General features: G+C 34.1%; 1 protein-coding gene across 1 annotated transcript in view; it reads left to right on the forward strand.

The window, feature by feature from the left end:
• Positions 1-14908, forward strand: part of LOC111048799 (glutaredoxin-3) — a 65522-nt gene that overhangs the window by 4289 nt on the left and 46325 nt on the right. The window contains exons 3-4 of the mRNA XM_039419954.1: positions 9836-9997; positions 12541-12798. Of these exons, the coding sequence (XP_039275888.1) occupies positions 9836-9997; positions 12541-12798 (420 nt within the window). The remainder of the gene's footprint in view (positions 1-9835; positions 9998-12540; positions 12799-14908) is intronic.

Below are 14908 nucleotides of genomic sequence, written 5' to 3' on the forward strand. Positions count from 1 at the left end.
GATTAGTGAGTACACTGAAACCTCTCGATAACTATAATTCGTAGTTTTGCCATCAAAAACAATGTAATTAGTAGCCTATTCCCATAAAGATAGATACACTAATATGCAATTGTAACTGATAACTCCAGTAATGAGTTTATTGAAAGCTCTATGGATTCACATATAATAATATAACTAGAGACACCCTGGGTTAAATAACTCGCTCATGAACAGTTGTTTTGATCTCTGAAATCTTTTACAAGTATGTCAAATTAATATTTAACAATATTTTCTAATATCCATTCATAGAGGCTATATTATGAATTACTATAAATGATGGGATCAGTATCCATAATACAATTTTTTCGTATTTTGTTCTATCAGCCTCGATATTGCAGAGCTTGATATATAATATATTGATATTGCAGAGCTTGATATATAATTGTATTAAACGCTTGGTCCCGTAAGCTACAAATTATAGAGGTTCTACTGTGTTGAATATAGTCTACTGGAGGGTAAATATACTCGAAAATTGAGTATTTTGATAATAATAAAATTTTTTAGTACTGTTTTTCATTTTGAATTTCCTATTATTTGAAAACCAGCAATAGACCTTTGAGACAATAATTGATCTATCTTTTCATATTCCCTAAAAACTACCTGACTGTTTTAAGCTAATTTTAGTATGTGCTTCCTCAACATAGAAATAGCCTACCCTTTTCTTGGAATATAGGGATGTAGAGGCATATTTATATAAGATAGAATTCCTGGATGTGTGAGCATGTTGTCAATGGAAATGAGTAGAATACAAAAACTTCGAAAAGTATATAAAGTTGAATGAAATCAACTTCAATATTGTATGGCAAGCTCTACTTAGAAATCCTATTATATTAAGCAAGCAATTTCTTTTTATTTTTTTTTTATATTTATATGGTTATTTAAATCCAACGGATCTCGAAAACGGCTCTAATGATTTTCACAAAATTTGGAACATAGTAGGTTCATGATATAAAAATTCGATTGCACTAGGTCTCATCGCTGGTAAAACTCGCTGAAGAACATTAAAAGGATAATTATTAATCCTTGGAAAAATAGCTGAGACTTTCGTCGTCTGTGGATAATGAAGTGAGTGAGCGAGTGCATCTGTGGAAAATATCTCATCCCCAAAATTCATAAACTGACGTATAGCCAGCTGTAAAATATAAACACGACCTCAAAATCAAAATTCAGGGAAGAAACAGTTTTGGGCTGTGCCTGTTAGTCCTTCCCCGATCATTTTGTTCTGTTTATCAATAAATAAATAACGAGCGAAGATCGGTGCCCCGATATTGAATTGTGAAACAAGATAATAATTGTACTGGAATGTAACTAGTAGTTCTGCGAACAGTAGACCTCACGCAGTTTTCTCATCCACAAGTATCTGTGAAAAGTTAACAAACTCAGTTCCCGTTTGAATTTGTATTCCATATGATATAATCCATCCAGTTCTGTGATAATTTTTCCATCTGATGAGAATTAATTTTTTACGATAAAAAATATAATTTCTTCAGCATTATTTTTAGTTTATTTGATTATTTTTAATCAACTATTGAATTAGTTTTTTCAAAAGTGAGATTATTGATAATGATGGACACGCATAATTATACCAATATCGGGACACCGAGCTTCGCTCGTTATTTATTGATAAACTATTGATAAACAGAACATAATATTCTTTATAATGATTGGAGAAGTACTAACAGGCACATCCCTAAACTGTTTCTTCCCCGAATTTTGAGTTATAAACTATAGTCTAGAAAGTAGGGTATGTTCCATACACTTGAATTCAGGTTCAATTTTCAGTCCAAACATTTAAAAACAAAAAAAAATTCTAATTTAGAATATTTAGAAACCAAATTGAATTACAAAATAACACTCACTAATCACTTAAAATTGTCAAATAATGAATAACTTTGAAAATTATGATATTCTCTAGTTTAGAATGATTATCATTTCATGTCAACAAATCAGATTATTTTGATCAAGTCTATTAAAATTTCTAGATAATATTTCTTGCTGATTGATTACACAGCTGGAAATAATTCTGTCTCTCTCCCACACACACATCTTCTGTTTCGACAGAGGACGAAATTATCATCTGTTTTTCCAAGGATGCATAATCGTTATATCCTTTTCATGTACTTTCAGCGAGTTTTCCCTGGGATGAGACCTAGTGAAATCAAATTTTTATATCATAAACCTACTATGTTCCAAATTCCGTGAAAATCGTTCGAGATCCGTTGAACATAAATAACCAGATATAAAAATATGAACAGATAGACAGAAATTGCTTGCTTGATACAATAGGATGACTGCAAAACAAAATATTAAAACCAAAGACCTTAAAGATGCATATCTATTTAAGGTCTTTGATTGAAACTGTAGACCTAATAGAAATTGACACGGCTTTTCCAGACATCTGTGTAATCCACTTGTCAGCTTATTGATTATGGATAATTCTATAGACTGATTAATCCTATCTTCAGTGTATATGATATATATACAGTGATATCAGAGTATGGAGGAATTCCTTTTCTTTTCATATTATCCTTAAAATGTAAAATTTCAAAGAACCTTGTGAATACATCGACGCGCAGTTGAAAAGGAATATTCCTGCCAAATGGCGTCAAATTCTATCAACGCGTTTGGCCGTAATTGCTTTACATACAGACATACAAAAGAAACTCCTCACTATGTTCGGTCAATAAACTGTGATATTTTTATAATTATTTAAAAGCAATTAAACCGTCCATTACAATCATTAAGAGAAAAACCAATAAGATGCTTATATTATCTTCTCAAATCTTCGTACATTAGCAATACGCTACCGTTAATTCATGAGTAAATACTGATGTGGTCGATTTCAATGAACATTAAATGAAATGGTTGTTTTCTTCTAAATCTCTATACTTGAGCATTCTGTTAATTTCGAACAGAGCTCACTTTCACGGGGTTTTTTCAGATGATGCAGCAATCACTGAGGAATCTCCAACACAGTTCTCAATAATCCAGGAGAGAGTCATCTAAAATTAGAACTATTAGTGCTATATTGCTAAATTATTATTGCCAATTATTAATGTTTTTTTAGAAAACTATTAATGCCATAAATGTCTCTTAATTAAATTATAAGTTTTGGAGTTTCAATTTTTATAATATTTTTCGCATTCTCATTTTTCAATTTTTTTCTATTCTGAATCCCCTCATTTGGGTGACTCGTTTAGTCAAATAATATTGGGGGACCAAGCTTTGCTCTGGAGAGTAAAAGCATAGAAAATTCGTAACGAAAGATTGAATTTATAGTTTATATTTATTTATTCATTTTCTCAGTCATACAATCATTTTCACAGTCATATGAGGAGGCACAACAGGCTTATGCCCAAAACTTTTCAAATTTATACTAAAGTCCAAATCACAATCTAGGTCAAGCTGCTATCACTCATCAAAATAACAATTTATTCACACTTAAGAAAACAAACACATCATCAATATTACAAATAGATATACTATGAATTTCATTTAGAATGCGTAATGTTATTTTTTCGTAACATGTGCCCTGCTTGGCCGCAGTCGGTAGAGCATAAATTTTTGAATATAAATAATATTTTTTGTAACTCCTGAAAGAAAAATAGCACCAATTTCTTATCAGCTCTTCCAGGAGTTTAAACAATTCTCTGCTTTTGCTGGCTGCAAACGTCGGCCGCTTCAACAGTTCACAGTTTTTGTGACTGATTTGGTAGACTCCACAGATATAGATGCAGGCGAGGTAGATAGATATAAGGACTCTGATTTTTGTACTGGACAATGCGGTATCGCCACCAATGCCACTTGCCACCATTCAACAAAGTGGTCAGCAATGCAAAATGATACCGAGCGGAATCAAAGGCGACACTCTATCAGAATACCTTATAAATTCTATTAATTTATATTGCTGCTGCAACTTAATACTATGATCTTTGAATTCTTCAAATCAGATGTATTGGTCCTGGATAATTTAAATAAATCTCGGGAACGTATTATTTCCAAAGATTTAACAATCAATGCTGTATATTGCCGATTGATCCAACTTATTCGGTGAAGAATACAGTTGGTTGATAATTTTAATAATATGTCAATAATAATAATAAAATAGAATATAACAAGATTGGTCATGCATGGAGATAGGATAATAAATGAAGGGTACACCATTCAATAAACACAAGAATAATATAATTACATGAAAAATTAACAAGCAATAAATAAAAAATATAGAGCAACAAATATAAAAATAATATGAGAATAAATATTTATCAAAAAATATCACAGGCTGCTCAATAATAAATGACTTTGTCTCTTAGCACGAATTATTACCATGTGCTTCTTTAATCAGCATATACTTTCAAATTATACAGCTCAGTTGTCGACTTGCTGTTGCTTGTCGAGTAAAAATTTATGAATCTTATTTCCAAATAAATATGAAAAATATAAAATATAAATCTCAGAATATATATATATATATATATATACCGGGTGTCTATAAATGAATATTGGGGTTTTAACGCTTTATAAGATTTATTACTTACAGTTATAAATGATATGTCAAATGAAAGAGCAACTCAAACAGTTTTTGTTCGTTGGCACCAGTGCGCATGTGCATGAAATGTTTCCGCGGCGATCCGCTAGAATGCGGTATAGCAAACATAGCGACTGTAACTGGTACTTCTTACCTTGATACACTAGAGCAATGGCTCATTCCTCAGTTGGAACAATATGAACTAGAGAACTTCATTTTCCAGCAAGATGGTGCGCCACCTCACTGGCATAACGAAGTACGCAATTGGTTGAACGTAACTGTACCCGACCGCTGGATTGGCCGCAAGGGGCCCAATGACAGAGCTTGCTAAGCGTGGCCTCCACGGTCACCCGACCTAACGCCATGCGATTTTTACCTTTGGGGTTTCATCAAGGATCGTGTGTATGTGTCTCCGTTATCAGCTGACCTCCTTGAATTATGAAAGAGGATTGAAGCAGCTGTTGCAACAATTACAGAAGACACACTACTTAACGTTTGGGAAGAACTCGGCTATAGACTTGATGTGTGCCGTGTGTCAAATGGTGCTCACATAGAACACTTGTAAGCTTGTATATAAAACTGTTTGAGTTGCTCTTTCATTTGACATATCATTAATAACTGTAAGTATAATGTAATAAATCTTATAAAGCGTTAAAACCCCGATATTCATTTATAGACACCCGGTATATCTCAGGGCTTGGATTTGGCCTCTGGTGGAAATTGTATAAATCGATATTTATCTTATAAACATGAGCCTTTCAAACATCTAATAAATTACTGATAAATATATATGAGTGAGCATATCATTACAATAAATCAAATATTAATAAATATTCCCTCTGTGCATATTTAACAGTTAATCTCATAAATGTTTCTTGAAAAATATTCCCTTTACGTTTTAATACTTGCACAAGTTTTGATATTACTTTTAATATTCAAATAACCTTTCGACAAGCTAGCTTTATTTAATCGTGATAATTTCGAAGCACTGAGGGCCCTCCTAAATAATTTTTCAATTGAACTCACATGTCAAAATTCACAATTTTGATGGCAGTCCAGATTCGTTTTGATGTCCTCGGCCTTTCTGGTGGGCTGCTGTTGTTTTCTTCAAGGGGCTTATTTAAATTTAATGACTCCTGTTATATTACAACTTCACTGAGTCTTATGCAATTAATTTATAATTAGTAATTTGGATCTCTAAACATACAATTATTTAAAAAGGGATCTAGTCTTGTGCTCTATAAATTGGTGGCTGTCCCTGGTGACCTCTAGCGAGCAAGTGCTTGGACCTACCCTTATTCTTTTTCACAACCACACTTCCGTATTTTTAATTTGTATAAAATAATTGGTGGCCTCACTAGCCTCACTACTATGCAATGATGTAATTCAAAGTTGTCAAAAATAGTCCATACCAAACTGCTATGTTACAACCTAAAGAGCAAATATTTTTATCTTAGATATTTATTTTATATTTGTTACACAAATCTGGGTACTGTGTAGTTTACAATTTCTTACTGTTTATATAATAAATATGTGTATTTTTTGAATTAATTTGCCTTTACTGCTGGTCAAATACTGCACTATGATTGGCGTATCCTAAAACTACAAATGTATTCATGCACTGAATAAAGTTACATCCCATTTCCTTAATCTTTTTATTTTTTTATACATTTTGTTCATGCTTGTATGACTTAATAAATATTCTTGTATTTTCTAAAATGCTTTTTCTTTTACATTGACATGCCATGCTTGTTTACTAACCCTCTGATCATAGTTTAAGTGAATGCTATTTATACGCAACTAAATTTGCCACAAGGTGTCTGGCTAGTTCTCAAATTATATGGCTCGACCGATTATTTAGGTCGCCGACTAGTAATTACCAAAGAACCTAACTTGAAATATTATATATTTTATATTATTAAATAAATAGCAATAATACTTTCATTTTTATTTGGCTGTTCAAAACTGTAGCCTGGAGAGCCGTTATTATCTAATCTAGAGTTTGTTGACATTGTATCTAGTGATAACGATACAGCTGCTTGCTCGAGACCTATCAATTCCTTTCATTCCATGATTTTGAGAACTATTCAAAATTATATTCTTACAAATGATATACTATGTTTGCTACAATATTTGTTAATATACTATGTACTATTCTACACTAACAGAATCGAGTTACTATTTTGGACTTTCCGAAGTAAACATGTTTTCTAAAAAAAAGAGAAATAAACGAAAATAAGTTTTTCTTCTTGAATTCTTCTTTTCGTGAGATCTGCTGAATGATCCCACACATGCACTTGTTCACTCATTTCGATCACGGTATCGACAGACGACAAAATTTCCAGCTGTTTCTCCAAGGATGTATTTATCCTTTTAATGTCCTTCAGCGAGCTATCCCAGGGTTGAGACCTAGTGCAATCGAATTTTCATATCATAAACCTACTTTGTTCCAAATCTCGTGAGAATCATTAGAGCCGTGTTCAAGATCCGATCACATGCAGATAATATATATATATAAACATAAAAACATCTAAAAAGAAATTGCTCGTTTAATAATATAGGATAGTACAATTATATAGTATGTATATAGTATTATTCAGTTATATAAATATATCACAGAAATCTCTCTCTGCAGCGACTGTATAAACGCTTAACATAGGTTGTTAGGGAAGGATAATAATAAGAATATGTGATGAATTATCTATCCTGTTCTAGGCGAGCAATATTTCTGTATCATGGATATCCAAAAACTTCAACACTAGAATGTGAATATTCTTTGAAACGGTTTGATATAAATTGATGGGCGATTTCCACCATTCATTATCTCTTGAAATTCTATTTTTGAATCTTGTATTAAAACCTTCCCATAAGAAATGTTTGATTCAATGTGGCAGAACCAAGATGGCAGACCAAAATTTTGAAGCTACCAACAGAATTTTTTTTTTTAATTTTCATAAGATTCCCAGTGGAGCCCACTGTCAAATTATCTTTGGAAAAGGAAAATTAAGCTCTTTTCCTATCAATATTAAGCTGTAGGCCTATGTGAATCCATAGAACTTCATAGGTTTCTCCATATGGGTAAATGATTCAGAATCAAAATTCAAATTCGTTAAATCAATAATACCAACAACATAGCAACTACTATCACAATTTTTATCATTAATATTACGTGAATGCTACTGAAGGATATAATAGTCAGGCAGACACACAGGAGCAAGTTATTTTATCTCATGTACTTTCAATGTTACTTTTATATCCTGAGAAAGGACGAAGAAGTGAGTAAAATATTTTGTTCAACGAACTTGACCTGTAAAAAGGTTCGAAGAGTGCATGTTCAAAATTTGAAGCTGATCGATCAACTCTTTATAAAGTTGTTGTAGTACATTCAAACAAACAAACCCACAGACTGACAACAACTTTGAACTTGAGTGAAACGTAAGAACTTGCTAACGCTCGTTCAATAAATATATTGCGAGAACAACGGGCGGTATTATCAAGTTGGGAGCACATAAATTGAAAGAGTCAAATTATTTCAGTGTAAGGGATTGTATATTTTACTTGAGTGTGTTTCTGAGGGATATAGTGAGAAAGTGAAGAAGAGAGGATTTAATTGAATTGCTGCTTCAGTTTTTTTGCACAACCGGCCCTCTCTCACATTCAACCATCAACCCTCCAGTACGATGCTACATCAACTATATTATACAATCCTACCCAGTGGAATGGGGGAATTAACAATATTACAAGCAAGAGTTGAGAGTAATGAATATAATTGACACAAAAAAATTTAGGAATGTAAACATGGAAAAATCAAATTCAAGATAGGTAGAAGATATATGTCTGAAGCATTGTATGAAATAATAACAAAACTCTGAGGAAAAAGAAAGGAGAGAAGTATGAATAATATTACTAATCAAAATGAATATAGAATGCAATTTGAATGTAATTTCACACTGTGTGAAATTAATAAAAATTATTGATTTATAGAATAATATCCTTCAATAATAATACTGTAAACTATAAACTGTACCTTATACACTGATTCACATCAAAATACAGTATTGCTTATTAAATGACATTATTATATAAACGATGATTTTCCTTGTATGAAAAATTTAATAATGAGAATAAAGATTGAATGCCATTTGAATTGTCGATTCTGTGAAAAGGATATAAAATAGTATAGCTCCAATTAGCACACAACCGGTAAGAGAGAGAGAATGCGAGAATGTGTGTGTGAGAAAGTGGCGCAGGAGTGATAGAGAGATGGTTAGATAGAGGAAGGGAGGGAGAGAGAGCGAGTGAGAGTGAGAGAGAAAGCAATAGAACTAAATAAGGTTGAGATAAGATACAATGTCACACAGGAGTATTGTCTCATGAATGGTCACACACACTAATTCTCCAGTCACACTGAGTTATGAATAGAATATTTCCAAGAAAGTACAGTCTGTGCCAAAATTCAAACCAGTTTACTTCCCAGTCACACTGAGTTATGAATAGAATATTTCCAAGAAAGTACAGTCTGTTCCAAAATTCAAACCAGTTTACTTCCCAGCAAATCTTCATACTGACATAAACGACAAGAGCTGATAGCAACAACCAGAGACTGTTTTCCAGGTAGAGAAATTAGTCATGTACTCGCCCCGCCAAAACAAGACACTTCTTTTCAGCACAAGAACGACAAAAGAAGCCACCGCCAAAACAAGACTGATTTTCAGTGCTAGGATGGATGTGAATACTTTGACGATGATGAATACTGACATCGTCCTGCTTCAAGATAGTTGTTTTAGGAGATACCAATTTAAACATACTGAAGCCTGAGGAGCAAAGCTACAAGGATCTCGAGAATGTGCTGACTCAGCACGGATGCCTCATTTTTAATCTGCCAGCAACAAGAGTAATTCAGAACACAGATTCAAGTACAGATGGATTCTTTCATAACCTACCTACAAATCAATTAATAGCCTAGACTCACCCAAACCAAATCTCTGATCACCATACATACATTTCATTCCTTGATTAAGCACATGAACTCTTGAATATTATTAGTCTACCTAATCGTCTATGAGTATTTTTTGGTGTGAACTGATCTATTCAAGTTAAGAAAACAGTTTAGTGTTAATATAAAATATTTAGCTCATAGAAGGAACTAGTCCAGGTATCAAGTGATTCACGAGAATCTCTCACTCGTTTCTTGTTTTAGTTTGGTGTTAGCAAGCTTTAACAATAGTTTTAACAGTAGTATTAACAATAGTTCTCCTGTTTTTCTAGGATGTGAAATTTGTGAAATGCCAGGCTGAAGAGATTCCAGAAGTGTGCGTCAAGTATTCGGTGTCAGCAGTGCCAACTTTTGTCCTACTGCGATCTGGTAAACTTGTTGATAGGATAGATGGCGCTAATCCAACCGAATTATCAAAGAAAGTCAACATTCATGTAAGTACACGTGAGAAAAAAATAATTATAATTTAGCGAGTTGAAGTATTTATCGATGTTGCCCAGTGGTCCGTGCTTTTCAGCTTCAATCTCCACCAGTCACTTGCTTGCCAACAGGAATTTCTTTCTATTATCCCTCACCTCATTACACAACTGCGATTTAGAAATGTATGTGAGCATCAGCGGCAGAAAAAATATGTTATTCTTGTAGATCATTACCGTAAAACAACTTGACACCTTTGCTCGTAAGTGTGGATTCGTGTGAAAATATTTTATATTAGTTATATATTTTTTTTATTAAAGTTGATCATTTATTCAGTATTATTGTAATTCCTAAAGACTGGGAAGTATCTGTAATGATTCCCATCTACAAAAAAGGGGGCAATAGAGAATGTAGTAACCACAGGGGAATATCGCTTCTGAGCATACCCGGCAAGCTCTACTCAAGAATTCTGCATGAGAGGCTGAAATATTTTATTGAATCAGACCTTGAGGAGGAGCCATTTAGCTTCAGATATGGTAGAAGTACTCAAGATGCAATTTTTATCCTTCAACAAGTCCTATGTCAAAAACGTGTACTTGTGTTCTATAGGCCTCATCAAAGCATTTGACAGAGTACCCTGGAATACTTTATGGAAGGAATTACGAGATAGGAGAGTGAACGAAAACGTGTTGAAGGCCATCCAGAGCTACTACAGAAGCTGTAGAAACTATGTGAGCGTCGGGAACAGCTGATCTGAGCAATTTTAAACAAGAGCATGAGTAAGGCAAGGAGATATTCTATCACCGTATCTTTTTGTTATATTGGTGGATTGAGTGATGAAGGTCTGCAAAGATAGAGAAAATAGACAGTGGGTCACTGGCGACTACAGAGAGTGCAAGTCTCAAAGCTGGCTTATGCAGATGATCTTGTCCTTTTGGCTGCCAAGGAAGAGGATTTTCAGCATAACAAACATCTGGAATGAGGAACTGGAAAAGAAAAAGATGGAGATAAGCATAGACAAAACTAAGGTGATGGCTGCTTCTGCTTCTGGTGGTAGACTCTACTAAGCGCTATCAAGAGGGTCCCTTAATATGAAAGATGTCAGCCAGAAAGCGAAAACGGCAGTCTTCTGGCCCACAAATGTTCCTACTTTGTTATACCCTTCCGAGACGTGGACTTTGATTGATTGATTGATTGAGTACTTTATTTATGTAGATTACAATATATACTGGCTCATACACTTATATACAATAGCTTACAGTACAGAAAAATTATAGATGAATTTACATAATATATACTAAGAAAATAATTATTGAACTGTATATGATATGAAAAAAGCAATTTGTAATAACTATAGATAATTATATTGTTATGCATCTACATAAATTGGCGGAGCTTTGGACATATCAATGTCCATTTTTCTGAAAGAATATTAAAAATATCCTATTAAAAATTTTTGACAGAGAGAAGTAAGCTGCAGGCCCAAGTAATGCGCTTCCTACGTAGAGTGATTGGAAAGACAAGAAGAGACCGACTGAGAAATGAGGCTATAAGAGCTCTGTTCAACTCTAATCCAATCACTCAGAGGATGGAGGAAGGGCAGCTTAGATGGCTGAGCCACGTAATAAGGATGTGCGAGGAGAGGCTACTAAAACTGTTATGAGAATGTAAGGCGGAGGGAAGAAGGCGAGCAGGAAGACCTAGGAAAAGATTGTGTGATGACCTCCGGAGAAATTTGGTGGCTAGGGGTGGTGATTGGAGAGTGATTGACTGTTTGGCACAGGATCGTGATCGATGAAATCTCTCGTTAACTCTAGTGTATCAGAGAAAGTAACTGAGACTGTTGCATGTATCTAAATGTATTTGTTCTATTCTATCTTCTACCCTACCTTTGCCTCTACAATATGTTTTGTCCCTTAGGCTGGTCACTAACTGTTGAACTTGTATGCTGCACTTATACACTAAATCAGCGAGAGGCTTCTAACATAAAATAAACAACCAATAATAATAAATAAACCACTGGAAAATTGCAATTTATAATGATAGAATAATAATTTTAATTCTCGTTTCCAATTTTAGTTCCTAAAATGTATCACCATCGAGCTGATAATAGATGATAATAAAAAGGATATTTTACGATATTTTAAATTTGCGCCTATAAGTTATTATTAAATCATGAACTTAAACTGTGGACACAACCTAAACTGTGGACTATTTATTTTACATTATTAATGTTAAAAGCAGGTTTTGGGCAAATGTCTCTTTTTCTAACCTGGATTGTATCTATTATCTATGAATGAATAAATAAATAAATTATCCTGCAATTTGATAACCATTTATAGACAACTATTATCATGGGTCTTTTAGAGGTACTGAATAAAGAGGTTTTGGACATTGTCTGCTTCTTGTTCCCTATCGTATTGTATAAATTCCACAAATAATGAGTTAATATACAATAATAATTATTGATTTATTTAGGTTTTCTGCCTATAAATGAAATTACAAAAAAATTATTCAAACAAATTTTGGAATAAAATTGAAAATAAACTATTTTTTGCAGGCATCTAAGACTCCCGTTGCTGAACCAACAGCCGTGCCTGCTGTGGACATCAATTCAAGACTGAAGTCTCTCATAGAATCGGCTCCAGTCATGCTATTTATGAAAGGTTCTCCCAATGAACCTCGATGTGGATTCAGTCGACAAATGATCGAGATTCTCGAGTCGAACAACACTGAGTATAAAACCTTCGATATTCTTGCCGATAATGATGTTAGGGAAGGTCTAAAGAAGTACTCCAACTGGCCCACCTATCCTCAGGTATTTGAACACCATAAAAGTTATCAAATACCCTTTATCTTATCTAAAATTGAGGGTACTTGACAACATTCATACAATACAATAAAAACTACTGAACAATTATTGAACACCTTCTGCTTCGCCTATGACCAGGATCCTGGATTGGCAGTATCACATCTGGGTAGTGTCACAAGTCCTCAAACGAGCTTCCCAGGAACTCATCGAGGCAATAGAGAGTATTCACTTGCAGACATGTCTTCATGGTCCTCGTGAATTTGCCAGCCTCCAAATCCCTGATTCTCTTTGAAACATCTTGATTGAGAGTATAGGAATTTAATTTGTTGATTTCGTATGTTGAAATTGATTAAATGAAACTAGATGAATGATGAAATATTTTCAATGTTGGAATGACAAAATTGAACTCTGGATAAAATTTTGAAATAAACTGTTACAAGTGATAAACAAACTATGCCAGTTCATCACAAGTGGCAATCAGATGATTCCCACATTACCCACCCCCCGGGCAGACGATTTGGCCATCCGAAATTTTGAAGCTCACTTTTTTTCTGGAACAGGGTGGGAAGGCTGAGGTGAGTCGTCTTGAAGGATGTATGCTGGCTTCCATTTGCGGCACTTAATTCGTAATTCAAAGGAGAACATCGTTGTAATTGACGTGGAGGAAAACGACTCAGGTTGTGGAGGCTGTCAAAGACTTTTCGTCTAAAAGCTTGTGAATAAACGGTCAAGGTTTCTCTGTAGATACATCACAGAGCACAGTAAGTGGTGATCCAGGAATGGATAACGTTCCAATGAAAGAGAAGAATTCTCTGGTGTTATCTTCTGCAGTTGGGTACCTTCGACATATTGTATATCCATCGAAAACTCAGAGATGAATGATAATTGGTTGAGTTATTTGGTGGTAGTTAGATGAATGATAATTGGTTGAGTTATTTGGTGGTAAATAAACCAAGTGTTTAATCCTTGAATGTATACTCATCTTTCCCATTCCTAAAGTACTGTCATTCATCCATGCTTCATCAAGAAATATTACTCTTTCCCAATCCAGATGTTTGGCGGAATTCAAAAAGTGGTCTCTCTCTATTATATTCACTTGATTCATGCTTCAGAATAGTTATTTGTGCAACTAGTGCGCAAAGTGCCACTTTGCTGCATCGAAAGAAACGTTTACGCACGAGCCGTAGGCGAGTGCGGAATGATGGTTTCTTGAGTGCAGCAAAGAAGAAACCATCATTCCGCACTCGCCTACGGCTCGTGCGTAAACGTTTCTTTCGATGCAGCAAAGTGGCACTTTGCGCACGTATTGCACATCTTTCCTACAGTTACCATAGAATGTGAAAAGTCAGATGGTGAACATGTCCTATACCAAATAAAATGTTTGTTTGTGTAGATCTTTAGTATTTTTAATGCTGATAATAAATATTGCAACCATTCCACAACAGAATTGTTCCACATTCAGTCTAAATGACAATAGAATGAATATTATAAAGTTATATGAGATTCAATTATAATAATACTTCATCTACAAGAAGTCATCAGCAAGTGTAGAAATAGCCATATCACATGTCTGGATATGTTTTTGAGCCATCAATGAGCCTCACAAACGTTATACTTCACCCGTGACTAACAGTTTAATATTCTCCTATCCAAAAACACAAAAGTTTTGCAGCAAAACTTTGCTTATACTTATACGGTGCCCATTAATTTGTTTTATTGATTAATTTGTCTATGCGATCAAAGCTGTAAGCTTATGTTTTAATTTTTCTATTAAAAAAGGCTATATCTATAAAAGGCTAAGCCCCGACAAACTGAAATCACACCACAACCCAAACTACTGATCCTACAAACTTGAAATTTTGCACAATTGTTTATGATAGCCTCAAAACATCCACTAAGAAAGGATTTTCAGAAATTTGCCCCCCTGAGGGAGCTGGGGCCTCCCAAAAATATTGTACTTTTTAACCGCTCATTGCACAGCAAAGTGATGAGGAACTTTTTTGTTCAGCTACGAAAAAAAAATAGATCTATGCAGAAAAATTCCGACCAGGAGCAGAAAGGGGTCCAGGAAAGGGTATTTTTTGAAAATTTCCATGTAAAATCACACTACAGCTCA

This window comes from Nilaparvata lugens, chromosome 2 (genome assembly GCF_014356525.2).
Source record: "Nilaparvata lugens isolate BPH chromosome 2, ASM1435652v1, whole genome shotgun sequence".
NCBI lineage: Eukaryota > Metazoa > Arthropoda > Insecta > Hemiptera > Delphacidae > Nilaparvata > Nilaparvata lugens.